Source organism: Psammomys obesus, unplaced genomic scaffold (assembly GCF_907164565.1).
Source record: "Psammomys obesus unplaced genomic scaffold, mPsaObe1.curated_primary_1811, whole genome shotgun sequence".
Taxonomy (NCBI): Eukaryota; Metazoa; Chordata; class Mammalia; order Rodentia; family Muridae; genus Psammomys; species Psammomys obesus.
The window spans coordinates 3426249-3441324 of NW_026592481.1; the positions used below are offsets into that span (position 1 = coordinate 3426249).

Here is a 15076-nt window from a genome sequence, read left to right on the forward strand (position 1 = left end):
CGCAGTAGCTAACATTTATTTGTGTAAGCTGCAAAGCAGAAAACAAAGTCTATGCCTGTGCTTGTGTATGCATGTGTGTGCATATGTGTGAGTGTTTGTATGTGTGTGTGTGTGTGTTTTCATCAGATCTTTGAACCTGTTCATATATATTTACCTGAGAACTTAAATTTCAGGTAGAAAGAATACACAAGCCAATTACTTCTGATCCAATGTCATGCTAGGGACATATCACTGGTCTTTTCATTATGGTCATTCTGCTGCATTTCATAGAATCCCTAAAAAGCCTTTTAGCATGTGTTGCACACGTCTTCAGGAGGAAGGCTGGAAGGCGCAAGGATATGTTTTCAAAAAAGCACAATTATTTCACAGTGTAGTGTTGTAAGAACTGACCAATAAGAGAAAAACGGTTCCTTTTTATTTCCAATGGGAACTGGATTTGTATTTGTTTTTAGTTTATCTACTAAAACCCAGAAAGACATGGGGCATGTTCATAGATCAAGACACTCCTGAAAGTGAAGTTAACACCATTTCTACTTGCCTCCATGTACCATGTATCAGGAGAGCAGCTATCATTGTACATCAGCTCTTATGATCTTTACTAGCAGCACTCTTTCACTCATCCATGTTAGCGTCAGTTCACAGTTGAGAGGTGTCCCAAGATGTGTTGTGAATACATCCATTTCAAGCAAATATTATGGTCTTCTCATGATGATAAGCTTCTTAAATACCTAGAAACTGGCCACTATGCACACTTGGTGATTTCATACCTCTCATACCCTAGAGTGGGGAGTGGAGGGTGAGGTTGGTATTGGGTGTAGCCATGAACAGCATCTATAATATCAGGTGGGATGTGTTGAAGATCATAAAAGATCACAGTGAGTATGAAAAATATTTTAAGTGGCAATATGTCATGAATTACAGATAGATAAATACTAAACATTCTCCACATTGGGGCCTTTGGCATAGAACACTTTTGTATAATACAAAAAAAAAAAGTAAGATCAATACTACTTCCAACTGTGTAGCAATCCCTTTGTTATGAATAGTCACTTCTGACTGTGAGTATTAAAAAAAAATATGTATGCCTGGTATGGGAAGATGGCTCGGTTGGTAAAGTGCTTGCCATTTGAACCTGAGTTTAAGTACACAATACCCACATTAAAAAAGGCATGATTATTGTGTATCTGGATCTAGCCCTAAGTAGATGGAGACAGGTGGGTCCCTGGAGATTGCTGGCCAGTTATTCTTTTTTGTTTTGTTTTTATTTACTTTTATTTTTAATAATTACAGTTTATTCACTTTGTATCCCAGCTGTATATCCCTCCTCCATCTTCTACTAATCCCACCCTCCCTCTTCTTCTCCCCCCTTTCCCTCTGACCCTTGTCTATCAGGTCTCATCAGGACTGGCTGCATTGTCTTCCTCTGTGGACTGGTAAGGCTGCTCCCCCCTCAGGTGGAGGTGATCAAAGAGCAGGCCAATCAGTTCATGTCAGAGATAGTCCCTGCTTCCATTATTAGGGGACCCACTTGGACACTGAGCTGCCATGGGCTACATCTGTGCAGGAGCTCTAGGTTATCTCCATGCATGGTCCTTGGTTGGACTATTAACATCACAAAAGAATCCTGGGCCCAGATTTTTTTGGTTCTGTTGCTCTCCTTGTGGAGCTCTTGTCCCTTCCAGGTCTTTCTATCTTTCATAGGATTCCCTGCCCTCAGCTGGGTAGAGTCTTTCAGAGGCCCTCTGTGATAAGAATTGGTAACTCCAGGGCTCCTATGGAAGTGTTGAGGAAAAGATGGAGGAATCTGAAGGGGACAGAAACCTCAGAAAAAGACCAACAGAGAAAACTAACCCATTCCCATGGGAGCTTTCAGAGACTGAGACAGCAAATAGGGAGCATGTAAGATCTGGACCTAGGTCCTCTGCACACATGTAGCCAACAAGTGGCTTGGTGTTCATATGAGGTGTCTGGAGAGTGGAGGGTTGGTGCCTGTTTCTAACATGGACTCTATTGCCTGCTTTGGATTACTTCTCCCCTGGCATCGCTGCCTTGCCTGGCTTCAAAGGATGAAGATATACTCAGTCCTGATGTTCAGGGGAAGGTTAATAAGGGATCCCCTTTTCTGGGGGGAGGGAGGGAGAGTGGACTAGGGAAAGAGGGGACTGTTAGGAGGGGAGGGTGAAGTCACCCTTAGGATGTAAAGTAAATAAACATGTGTGTGAATGAATTGGTAAGCTTCCAGTTTAGTGAGAGACCTTGTATCTAAAAATATTAATGTGAAGAGCAGTAGATGAAGACATCGCCTTTTTGCCTACAGATGCATGAATACACACACACACACACACATATATGCACGCATTTGAACATGTACAAACACATGCACCATACACACACACACACACACACACACACATATGCACACATGGGCACACACACCCCTGCAAATGATTGCATCTAGCAGAGATTGAATTTAGGAGCCATTGTGAGACTTCTAAAAGTGAGAGCAGGTGTGTTTCTGACTCCTTTGCCTCTCTAAGGGTTAGTTTCCTATATTGGGTTGCTTTGTCTAGCCTTAATATGAGAGCTTTTACCTTGTCTGATTATATATTGTTTTGCCATATTTGGTTGTTGTATCTTGAAAACTTGCTTTTATCTGAAGGGAAATGGGAGGGGGAATAGATCTGGGGTAGTGGGGATATGAGGGTGAGCTGGGAGAAGTGGAGTGAAGGGAAACTGTGGTTGAGATGTATTGTATGAGAGAAAAAAATCTATTTTCAATAAAAGCAAGACTCAAAGAAAGATGTCAGTACATTTTATAGATGAGAAAGTTGAGACACAAAGAACCTGAGAGTTTGTCCAACTTTCCGCAGCTATGGTCATAATTTTAAACAGCTCTGCTTGTGAAGTCTGAATACCCACAACCATAGTCACAACACTGGAAACCATCTTTGAAGTTGTGTGGACACTGCAAATGGCCCCAGAGCATACAAGTTCCACACCCAAATTCAGGATTTATGTGTTTCATGCTATTGAGGTAAATTAATGTTTGAGATATCTTTAACTCATAAGAAGAAGATAAGTACTTAATCCCACAGTGTTTCTCCCCTTTCTCCCTATCTCCGAATTTACTTTTTCTTTTACATTAAAGGACAAGGATATTTGTAAGAGTGATTTATTGATTTTGGTTTTATAAATAAAGAAGGCAGATATTATTTACTGTGGTAACTGTTTGGGGGCCAAAATGACTGTTGTTTTCATGTTCTTTATCCCTCACCACTCTCTTCCACAATCCCCAACTATTACTGATCTTTTTGAAGTACCAGGTGTTTTATAGGACTCTCTTGTGGACTCTTCAGAGCATGCATTTGTTACTAAGTAAACTTCAGGTAATGACCACTACTGATAAGTCTCTAGACATTTTTAAGGAGATGGAGTTAGAAAACAAATCTCTCCAAAGGAAAAACTTCAAATAACAAGAACTTCACAACCACAGTAAGCAGATGAGAATTTTATTAAAGCAATAACGAATACTACAACATGCCATTATTGTTGGAAACATAGGAGAGTGGTTGAAATTATTTTTCTGTTGTGCTTTCCATGTTAAGCTGTTAAGATAAGTAGAACATCAGATTACTTTTAAAATCAACACAATTATTTGTTATTTCACATAACTTTTAAAGTTTGATGCCAAAACTATTCTATTACAAACAAAGAAATGAATTTCTTTCAATTCCAGATTTGCCTGTTTTGAAAAGGAACTAGAAGAGAGACCATTGAAGAGTACATGGTTTGACAAAAGAAAGAAAAAGAATCCTCTAGTTCTTAGGAAAATCTCTTTTAAGAGTATGATGACTGGTATGCCTAGCAAGTAAATTTTCATAGTGAATTGCAAGTTTTAACCGGTCAATCTGTTTTGTGTCATCTTCAGTTTCAAATTGTAGTATTAATAAATATGCTTTTTCTGCCTCAGAGAGTAAAGTATAGAAGAACACTAATAAAACCCACAGTTCTATTAGCAGTTTCTTAGATCTGTGTTGCCCAATAGGGTAATCATTTGCCTAGTATGGGTCCTAAGCACTTTGAGTATATCAACTACGGCCAAGAGACTGAGGTTTAAATTGTATTCCTTTTAAAAATCATTTAAATGTCAATGCCAACCCATGATGAATGTGTTGGAAGTCACGGTTATAAAAATCTAATTACCACTTAATATATATCTCTAGTTTAAAACATTCTATTGCACTGTAATCCTATGTATGTACATTTTTATTTAGGCAGTATGGCAACCATTACTATGTTTGATAAATGATAGTTACTTCCAGATTTTTAAAAAATATCCATCTTCAATATTTGCTAATAAGGTGGATATTTGTAGAAATACATGTTGAAATTATTTTATTAGGTTATATCTTCCATTTTCTTTTCTAATACGTGAACTATGTCTATTTTTATTAATTAAAATCATTATTTATTGAAGTTGAACTCTTCAATATGTTACTGACCCAATATTAAAAGAATACAAGAATAAAATTCATAGAGCCCCAACAGTAACATTTGTGAGGTTCGTGTAAGCATTGGTTTAGTCATTTATTGAAAAAGTTATTTTAAATCCTCAAATTTTAAAGCTGTACCCCATAAATATTATAATATGCCTTGTCAACTCCATGCTCTTTGGAGCCAATTCACCTCCAATAGAATTTAAGCAGTGTTAGCCTTAAATGTAGACATTGGAGTAGACATATTTGAATTAGTAAGAGGATTTAAAATGCATGCTTGTTAACTTAAAGCATTGAAAAAACAAAATTTCTACATACCGGATGCCTTGAATTGCCCTGGTACCACTTCATAGGGGAAAACACCTTAAGAGAAAGAGACATTAGAGTGCAGTTGATTTAATTTAGTTTCATATAAACAAAATACTAAACTCACTAATGCAGTATGAAATATATACTCACTAATGCAGTCCTGTCAGTATTGATAGCCTGAGAATGTGACTTCTACAAAAGAAAGAAGCTAAATACATATCCAAATGCTCCTATGTCAAGTATGGTGTTACTAACAATCCAGCACATTTTGCAAGTTGTTGTCCATGATCTGGGGCAAGTATGAATGCCCTCGTCTTTTAGAGATAGCCATGAAGATTTAGAGTCAATTTATGCAAGAGGGCTACAAAATGGTTATTCTGCTTAAGCTCCACAGCCCATGCTTCTCATTGAAATAGCAAAGCATGTAGCTGTAAACGGTCCCAGGGATAGGTAATTTCAGGACACAATGATTCCACCAAGATCCTCAGATCTTATTTTTCTACTTCCAACTTTTGATCACAAGACAGCAGACATAGCTCCATGAATCACAACTTCAAACAAATGATGAAAAGACCAGCACTTTTCTCTAGAGTGTGTCTATACATCCTTTAATAAAAGAGAAACCTAATCCCTAAGATTTCTTTCTCTCCCAGGAAACTTGCCTTTTGTCCTCATTCTATATTCATGATCCACCATAACCTAACCCTTAACTAATAACAGATAAGCAGGACTGTAACTGATAACATAGTTGATGTAGGTGAATGGACCTTCACTTGCTGGATAGTAGAGAGGACAAAAATCTCTCCATACTAGGTAAAAGGTTACATGCTGGGATCAGTTGCTGCCCTGCCATTGAGGAATGAGTTGTGAGCAAGCTGATGAACAGCTACTAATAGTAACTGCTGTGTGCCATAGACTTTTGACTGTACTTCTGCCGTAGGATTAGTGCCATTTGAGCATCCTTTACTGTTGATGGATAGCTTATTTCATCCCTTATATAGATTCTATAACCATAAAGATAAGGAATTACTGTTTTTACTATCACATACAGCAGTACCTAGTCTACTGAGTGCTTGAGAAATATTTACGCAGTTGATTAAAAGTGGCCTGTGCGCGTTGATTCAATGCTTTCTTACCTTTCTTATTGCATTTTAGTTCTTTAAAATCAAGTTATTTGTTTGCATATTGATACTTTCCCAGTAAAACTATGTTTATTCATTCCAGAAAATGATTAAGGGACCTTAATCATGAAGGTACTGGAATAAAGATACTGAGAATGCTGTGTAATATAAACCCTGCAAAGACTGTTTACAATTTTGTGTGGGTGTAAGAGAAAAAATGATTCAAATATAAATATGAGTGGGAAAGAAAACTTGTTTTGAGTCCATTTTATGCATCTGTTAACGTTTCAAAGACCATGCGGTAGACTTCATCAGCTTAAAGATTATGAAGTGAAAGAAATTACTTGTGTATAAGATCACTGCAATTTTCTGTTTGAAGCTCCATTATTTTTTTCTTAGGAAAAATAATTACTTTAATAATTTCAAGTTCATTGGATTACTATATATCTATATCTATAGATAGATATTACACAAATTCACTGAAAATTTCTGTTGAATGAGATCAAAAGACCAGATTTTGATTACTGATGTGGTGTGAAGAATAGCGCTAGAGTTCCAAGTCTTAACTTGGTTTAGAATATAAATATTTCTTAAAGTTTATCTTTTTCAATGTAAAGATTTTTTTTTCTAAACTTGCCTTCATTTGGTTCACATTCAGTGACTATCCATGCTTACCTTTTTTTTTAAAACTCTCTTAGCTATTGTTAATGATGTACAAATTTCTATTTTAAGAAAAGATTTGAGATAATATAAAGGTTCTCTGAGAAGACATATAGTCATGATTTGCCTGCTAAATGGTCAATTTGTAGGAGCAAATGACCAGTCCCTATAAGACTCATAAATATTCACTTATAAGTTCTTCTCTCAAGTGATAGGAAATTTTAAATTTAATTCAACACAAAGACATGAATGATTTTTAAAACATTTTATTATCTGCTAATGATACTTATTTTTAGTTACAGAATTTACTAAGTGATTGTAGGCACAAATCATTGTGTTCTTGAGTTATTCCTAAAAACAACCAAAGTATCCACTTCGGTTCTCTCATTTTCTGAATTTTTTAATCCTGAAAAAATATAGCAAAAGGAACAATTAACATAATTTACAAACATTCCTAGTGAATACCATTTACAATAATAAGTTATGGCTTCAGTTTTTTCAAAACAACGTACAAACATTGACTTTGATTCTGTAATTTCTGAACTTTCTTGTCATTAAATAGAAGTATCTTGTGATCAAGGCATTAAGACATATTTAATGATATAATAGTAGCTGCCATCTTGCATCAAGTCTTGCCTGCTATAATCTCATTACTTTAATTCATTTTCCATAAGGAAACTCTAGGCAATCATCATTAATTTTACTCTGAGTTTAAGCAGGAGGGTACTGAGCTTAAGAAGTTCAAACTACCTGCCCAAAGTCATCTTTCCACAAATAATTTTGGCAAGATAAAAACACATGGTCAAATCTACGGTGTTAATCATTACTAAATACACAAATAAACCCATGTTGCATGCAAACAGAGAGCATGTACCTTAGTTTAGGATAATCAGTGATAGCTACCAGGTTATTCAATTTCAATCAGTTTTCAAAATTTCTGCCTCATTTTTACAAACAGGCTTACAATTGTGAAGACATGCATGACAGTATGTAAGGAAACTTTGGCATTACTATACAGAGTTAAAAGTTATCTGTTTTTTCCCCATCTTAAAGAGGAAAAACATCCCCCAAAATGGAAGTAACTTGGTATTTTACTACCTCCTTTTTAATGGAAAAACTAGGGCTAGAACCTAGGTGTCCTGACTCCCAAGCTAGTCATGCCTGCCTCACTTTCCTTTGATTCTTAGTAACAAATCATTAATAGCATCTATAAATTGGGATCACATTTCGGTGCACATGCACAGTATAATGAAATCATTTCATATATGTATTTTATGTGTGTGCAGCATAAGGATCATTTTATTCACTATTCTCATTTGTTGTAAGAGTTTTCTATACTACTGGAATATTTAATGCAAAATTCTGAGATGCTCTTGTTAAACAATTTATGGAGCCCCAGTACTAAAGCAGAACCTAACACTCTTGTTAATTTAGCCACTTTCAAGTTGAATGACCACTTTAGACAGGCAATCTTCCTTTATGTCTTGAAATATAGTTCTTATCTACCTCTTTCATCTTGTTCAAATATCTGTCCTTCTTGCTCTTAAAAAATTACTCCTTTTATATTCTTCCTGCAGTTTTAGTCTATTACAACCACTCAAAGCTTTGAAATATTTAAAAAAATGATATTCACTGTTCTGTTACTTTAAAAATGGGTACATTTCAATAATACATATTCTGGTGAGAATATTCAAATATTAGAATTTAAATATACCACAGAACCCATGGTGTTGATTACTAAGTTGTGTCAACAAATACATTTGTAAAACTAAAAATGTTACAATGTATGCTTAGACTAAGAAAAGCAAAGACCTATGGTGTCTGCAACTCTGGGCTCTGATTTGTTAGAACTCTGGGGCTAATTATCTTAAATCACTTTTCTAGGATTTGTCTTTTGCTGGCTTCAAGGTATACTCACCACTTCTTCCCGCTTGGTCTTGTCTGTCGCTGGCCAAGCTTCCAGAGGCAGCTCAGGAAGAATGGGGGACAGGGGCTGCATGGAGAACAGTGGAGGCAGAGGTGGCTGTGGTGCCAGGGGCTGCATGGGGTGCAGAGGTGACTGGGGCTGCATGGGCTGATGAGACTGGGGTGGAATGGCCTGGGGCTGGAAGGGCTGCTGGAAGGGCTGCTGGGCAGATGGAGGGATGTTTGGCTGGTGGTGTTGGGTTGGAGTCATGGAGTGGTGGCCAGGAACTGGCATCATTGGTTGCTGGGGGGCCACGGGCTGTTGAGCTGGCACCACTGGGAGGTGGTGATGAGGCTGAAGGGTGTGACTCGGGGAAGGATGCTGTTGAGACAGCACAGGGATGATTTGGTGGTGCAGCCATCCACCCATGGGTTCGTAACCATAGGAAGGATACTGGTGAGAAACAAAGAGTCAGGTTTACCATTGGCTCAGTTGATTTCTAACTGGAGAAGTAGCAGTAGTGTTTGTTATTATGACCATATGAATATTTTAGTCATTTTTCCCTTTGCAAGAATTTCTAACAGTGTACACAGATATGACCTTTTACAAACTAAAATTCCCATTAGTGTTTGTAGGTGGAGTAGACAAGATATTTCAGTTAAAGGGGGGAATTAAAATGCATGCTTATTCTCTTAAGGAAATAAAGAACAAAATGTCTACATACCGGCTGCCTTATCATGCTCTGGTACCACTTCAAAGGGGTAAGCACCTTAAGAGAAAGAGACATTAGAATGTATTTGATTCAGTTTAATTACATATGAACTAAATACTAAACTCACTAATGCAGTATGAAATATAGACTCACTAATGCAGTCCTGTCAGTATTGATAGCCTGAGAATGTGACTTCTACAAAAGAAAGAAGAAGGTAAACATTTGTTGGATGTTTCCTATGTGTCAGGTACTGTGTTAAATCCATCCCATACACTTTTCATGTTTTCTTACATGATCTGAGGCAGGTATCACCCTCACTTTCATAAGTAATGTTATGAAAACTCAGGTAGGTTCATTCACTCAGCTGAACTTTACAAAAGCAATAATTCAATTTAACTCCAAAGCTCATGCTCTTCATTGAAAGAGCAAAACAAACAATTTAAAACTTATGACACAATAATGTGATATAATATCCAATTAATTATTTCTTAATTGATATCACAATGAGAAAAGGAGGTAGAAACATTGTCTTTCATCCTTAAGTATTAAATTTCTTGGTCAAATACTAATATATAAACCTTTTAAGATAAAACAGTAAATTTTGCCTCAGATTTCCTACTAACATTTTTCTTCAGTTTATATGAGTTAACAGACTCAGACTTTTATCTGAACCCAGGCGATAAGTAAAGAGTTTTATTATTTTCTGGACAGTATAGTCTTATTAATTAGTCTCAGATAGCGTTTTCATACAGTACATTATTTAATCAACACAACAAAAAAAACTATTAACCTCACTCGAGTTATGAGTGACATCGAACTTTTCATGCTCTTTTTAACTCTTTGTATATTATTTTTTGGAATGTAGTTATCATTTTTCTTTCTCTAGATGAGGAAACTAAAGTTCCAAAGGGAAAAAATGGATTTTCCCAAGGTCATATAGATTGCAGTCGTTTGAAGACAACCCCAAGCCACGTTTCTAGAATTCTTCTGCTTTCCTTCACTCTGCAGAGACTCTTGAAAACCATTTGTTATTAATCACTTATCATAGCCAAAGAGAAATACACACCGTGTGTGTGCATGTCGTCAAATCAGCAATTTTTCCTGCTAGAAAAGATTTTAACATCTTACTTACTCCTTGAATTTTATAGGCTGGCATAGAACAAGACTGCTGAAGCCGAGTTCAGTCTCTGCCCTATCATGGAGCCCTCCTGAGTGGTAGTTCGTGGTGGATACATTTATAACTAGGCTTAAAAATAGAGGTTGAGTCAGAGTGACCAGGTAGGAGGGTGCTGGGAAATGCATGCTTGAGGCCATCAGTCAGAGCTTAAAGCTGCTGGTGGGAATTGAAAAAGTGTGACCATTTGAGAAACATCTTGAATGAAGTATCAATACACCACTCTTTATAGATCTAAGAGAATGTTTAACTCAAATTATGGTCGAAATTAGTATATAAAAAAATTACCTCATAGCTTAAGTTGATATAACCAGGGCTTCCAGGATGAGGTGGTAGCTATTTTAGAAATGAGAGGAAACAAGTTGAAAGAGAGAAGGAGAGGGAGAGGGAGAAAGTGGGAGAGAAAGAAAAAAGATTAAGTCAATATGTAGTTGTTCACATTAAGGGTGTCTAAAGCTATTTTAAATATACATACATAGTACAGAATGCATTTAAGGTCTACTTTTAGTCTGAGCATGTATGTTGTGGAGGAGGAGCCTTCTCATTTTAAAGAGGCTCTGAATAGCTAAGCAACTTTCCCGTGGGCCATTGTCTTCTAGTGGGAGACCTAGATGCAGAAAGCAGCATACATTTGCTCTTCATAGATCTTTGAATTAAAACCATCTACCATTTAAGGATTCCACCCCTTTCCACCCACCCATTTACATGTTGATCAAACTCCTTCTGTGTTAGGAAAAGAGTTATGCTTTTGTTACACTATTTAAAAATACCAACAAGCCAGGAATTGTATCACAGATGGTCCCTTTATAGATTAGCTGCTTAAATGTTCAAGTATCAAAGAGATTCTTATTGATTAACATGTAATGTAAAAAAATAACACACCAACTCTATTGTTCAATGTAAGAACAATATGAGAGCAATAAAATATATACATTCTAAATCCATTCTCTGGACAAAAATAAAATGATTTGTTGAAGTTCAAGGCCAACCCTTTTATTACTGTATTAATGATTTATTGTAGAAATTTAGAAGTTCCATATCAAAAGCAACCTGGACAATTTTCTAAACCAGTATTCTCTGTGCTTCCCAAAGTAGGGGCCTGACTAATGCCTACATTATGGACTTACTGATGCCCCAACCTCAGGAGGAGGGGCAGGAGACAGAAAGTTGCGTGCATGAAGCAGAAAACCTCTTCAGTCACAAAGCTGCTTAAGGGTCAGTTTTCAAAATGCTCATGCTTTGCAATTGGATTTTATTCACTCTCATCTGAATGTAAATTAACATGAGTTAGGCAGTTGTCTTCCCAATACTGTCTGGTTATAAATTCACTGAGAGTGGAGTACTGAAAAAAATTGATTTTGTAAATGTCAGAGCACTCCAGAGGACTAGGAATCATCAAAATGCAGAATTTCAGGAACACAGAGCACAAAAATCTTGGTCCTGTGTGTGATAGAAGAGGGACTGGTATACAAGCTTACTGGCTTCTAGCAATATCAACTGATCTTTATAACACCAAAGAGCTTTGCTGGCATGTGACCTAAGCTTTCTGCCACTGTGTATCTGTGTCTAGACCGTGGCCCAGAATTGGTGATTTTTGGTACAGATATCATACTGTGTTTACATGCTGTCAAATGTATTTGGCATAGGCAGGCTTCCAGAAGCTTGCTAATGCCAAATCCTACCTAAGGAGTAAGCAGATCCACCAACAGGAGAGGGCTTCAGAGAACAGTGAAGTGGTACAAAAAGGGAATTTCTAATGTAGAAATATCACCTCCTTAAGACTAACAACAGTGGTATCTGGAGGGCAAGGAGACATTTTGAAACTTGTGAGGAATTGAGCTTTTGAGATTTTCTTTTCTTTTCTTTTTGATTGTTGTATTTGCCTAGGGCTGAAAGAGCACTTTCCCTGGAAGCCTTTCAAGGTTTCCTTCAAATATATAACTCCTTGGAAAGATGGGCAGTGTAGTGTACAAGCTAATTGTTACAGGAAAGTCTTCTGGGGGTAAAATGTTTGTTAAAATAAAGCCCCACATCAGCTGTACTAAATTACAATTTATGGTGGAGATATTCATGATTTTCTTTTTAACAAGCTCCTTAAGGGTTTTTTCAATACATAGGCACTTGGGGATATCAGATTTTGTACTATATTACACCATGAAAATTGCCAGCCATGGGTGCAGATTTATATTTTCAAGCTTTTGAAATCTGATACAATAAAAATAGGGATGTTTTACTCACGGGCATAGCAAAAGCTGCTCCCAGGAGGCAGGCAAACAAAATCCAGGTACCCATTTCTTGATGGTTCTGAAATGTAAATCAACATCAGCCATTTAAAAAATATCTTTTGTAAGCATGAATATAATTATTTTCCAAACATGTATATATTCCCCATTAGTGTCTTGCTAATAAGAAAGGTGAGGCCCTTCCTGGTAAATTGACTTCATTCCAGTTTCAATTTGGGATTTCCAGTTTTCAATTCATATCATTGCTCCTGGAGACCTAATAGTGCTAAAAAAGAGGCTTTTCGATGAAACTGCTGGTTAACAAGTTACAGGAACACAATGATCTGCCATGATGATTTTGCAAACCATTTTTCTGTACCTATATAGTCTGTAGGCTCATAGGAGCTAAATGGGATCTATAAGTAATGATTAAAAGAATAAGGTTGGGTATAAAATTTGAGGAGATAATCAAAGTGAACATAAATTTATACTTTTGTAACAAAAAGAGACAGAAGTGCTGTTCTTTTGGGCACAGCTCATTTAAGCATTGCTACTGTTAAAAGTATGAACTAATTATTTAAGAAAAAATATTGAGTAATTTTCCAGTATAGATTAATGGAAAAGTGTGTGTGAAGCAAAAGATACGGCTAAACAAAGGGAGGGAACAATGTTACAATTCTCTACTTGTTGAATGGTTCCCTCTTAAGCCAGTAGCATCTTCTTTCTGTTTATCAGCTACACTGTAATTCTTCTACATATAAAGTCCCTGAGACATGAAGCAATAACTGGCCGCCCTACAAAATGCACACTGTTTTATGATAATACCTTGAAATATATAGAGAACATGAATGTAACATGTAATGGTGCTAGCTATGAAAAGTACATTGAGGCTTTCTACATTCCAACAAGTTAATAAGAAAAAAAATCTATACTTGACACCATTAAACAAGATTTTGTAAAGAAGGATGCCTCAGCCTGTTAAAATATAATCTTAATTAAGAAGCAAATAAACATTCTGGTATGAAATCTGGCTCTCAAAAGGCTTTGGAATGCTTGACCTAAAATTTATAGAAGTGGACACAAGTACATTACTATACTATAAAGTTAAAATTCATGTCAGTGATCTGAGACTATAATTTAATTACCATAAAACTGAAGAAGTACATACGGTGTGAATGGCAGAGAGCACTAAAACTGTGCACACTCTCAAAACATGAAATCCAGAAAAAAGATAACAATAAAGACGGTGAATTCAGAATGAAATCTACATACCTTTGAATGAGCTCTGAGTTACTTTCTGTCTGAAGCTCAGGGATGCTTGATCCGTTGGTTTCTTCCAACTCTGTGCCCCAATTTATACTATGCAGGGTTTCTGGAACAGCCAATCAGGGTTCCGAACGAAAAATGTGTTGAGTCTAAGGAAAAAATCCCTGTATCATGATTTTTTTAGATGCTGCGAGCACTGTTAAGGCGGCACGTTGTGATTACTGCATATGGTTGGTCATTACAGGCAATAATAGGTTTAGGAGGCTGTCTTCAAGTCAGCAAATGAGGTGACTACATATGCTGATATATTCGGATTCATTTTTAAGAAAGTGCGTTGCCATTGTCTGCTTCTCAGTTCTAGCAGTTAGCATTATCTTTTTTTTTTTTTTTTTGAAAAGTGAATGGTCAAGCTTCTCCAGTGTACTCAAAACAGCCACTTATTGTTCTTCTCCAGACTTTTCATACCAGGATGCATAGATTCAAATCCCATTCTGGCAAAAATCTGAAGCTCTCCCCAAATTCCACAATCACCAGTGTTCTTTCTCTGCTTTTATCAGAAGTATTTTATCTGTCCTGTGTCCTCTGTCACCACTGTGATATCCACAACAAAGGCCTCTTCTAGAAAACTACCTGCCATGCAAGCAGCTGTGACATCGAGACTATTACAACAGCAACATTTATTCTGATGCCTTGAAGGACAAAGTAAACAAATATCACATTCCATATAATGTACTTGAAAATCTACTTGAATACATACAAACATGTGTTACAGGAGATATTGCCCTGGTTCTACTATATAGCCAGTTGGTTTGCTCTAGTCCAGTGCTTCCCAAACTTGGGGGTCAACTGATCTTTCCACAGGAGTCTCCTAAGACCATTATAAAAGCACAGATATTTACATTACAATTTATATCAGTAGCAAATTACAGTTATGAAGTAGCAACAAAATAATTTTATGATTGAGGGTCACTACAGCATGAGGAACTGTATTTTTTTATAATTTTTATTTCTTATATTAATCATAGGTTATTTACTTTGTATCCCAGCCATAGCCCCTCCATTATTTCTTCCCAATCCCACCCTCCCTCATCTCCTCCTTGCCCCTTTCCAAGTCTACTGAGAGGGGAGGTCCTCCTCCCCTTCCATCTGACCCTGGCTTATCAGGTATCTTCAGGACTAGCTGCAATGTCCTCCTCTGTGGCCAGGCAAG

The 15076-nt window shown here is 36.7% G+C and overlaps 2 protein-coding genes across 2 annotated transcripts in view; one reads left to right on the forward strand and one right to left on the reverse strand.

Moving 5' to 3' along the window:
- Positions 1–15076, forward strand: part of Arhgap6 (Rho GTPase activating protein 6) — a 296896-nt gene that overhangs the window by 138509 nt on the left and 143311 nt on the right. The window lies entirely within an intron of this gene.
- On the reverse strand, positions 3576–13897 carry Amelx (amelogenin X-linked). Its single transcript, XM_055613363.1, has 7 exons — positions 13873–13897; positions 12617–12682; positions 10667–10714; positions 9217–9261; positions 8505–8945; positions 4815–4859; positions 3576–3605 (listed from the first exon to the last, which is right to left on the reverse strand). Exons 2-7 carry the CDS (start codon positions 12668–12670, stop codon positions 3576–3578), a joined length of 663 nt encoding a protein of 220 aa, XP_055469338.1. The 5' UTR covers positions 12671–12682; positions 13873–13897.

What these genes read in the sequence shown, in the direction of transcription:
- Amelx (XM_055613363.1), bottom strand. Translation starts at nt 12,670, where the DNA reads ATGGGTACCTGGATTTTGTTTGCCTGCCTCCTGGGAGCAGCTTTTGCT. An exon ending in GAGCAGCTTTTGCTATGCCC is followed by an intron (nt 10,715 to 12,616) that starts GTGAGTAAAACA and finishes TTTCTAAAATAG; the next exon opens with CTACCACCTCATCCTGGAAG. An exon ending in AGGGCAATTCAAGGCATCCG is followed by an intron (nt 3,606 to 4,814) that starts GTATGTAGAAAT and finishes TTATCTTAACAG; the next exon opens with CTTAACATGGAAAGCACAAC.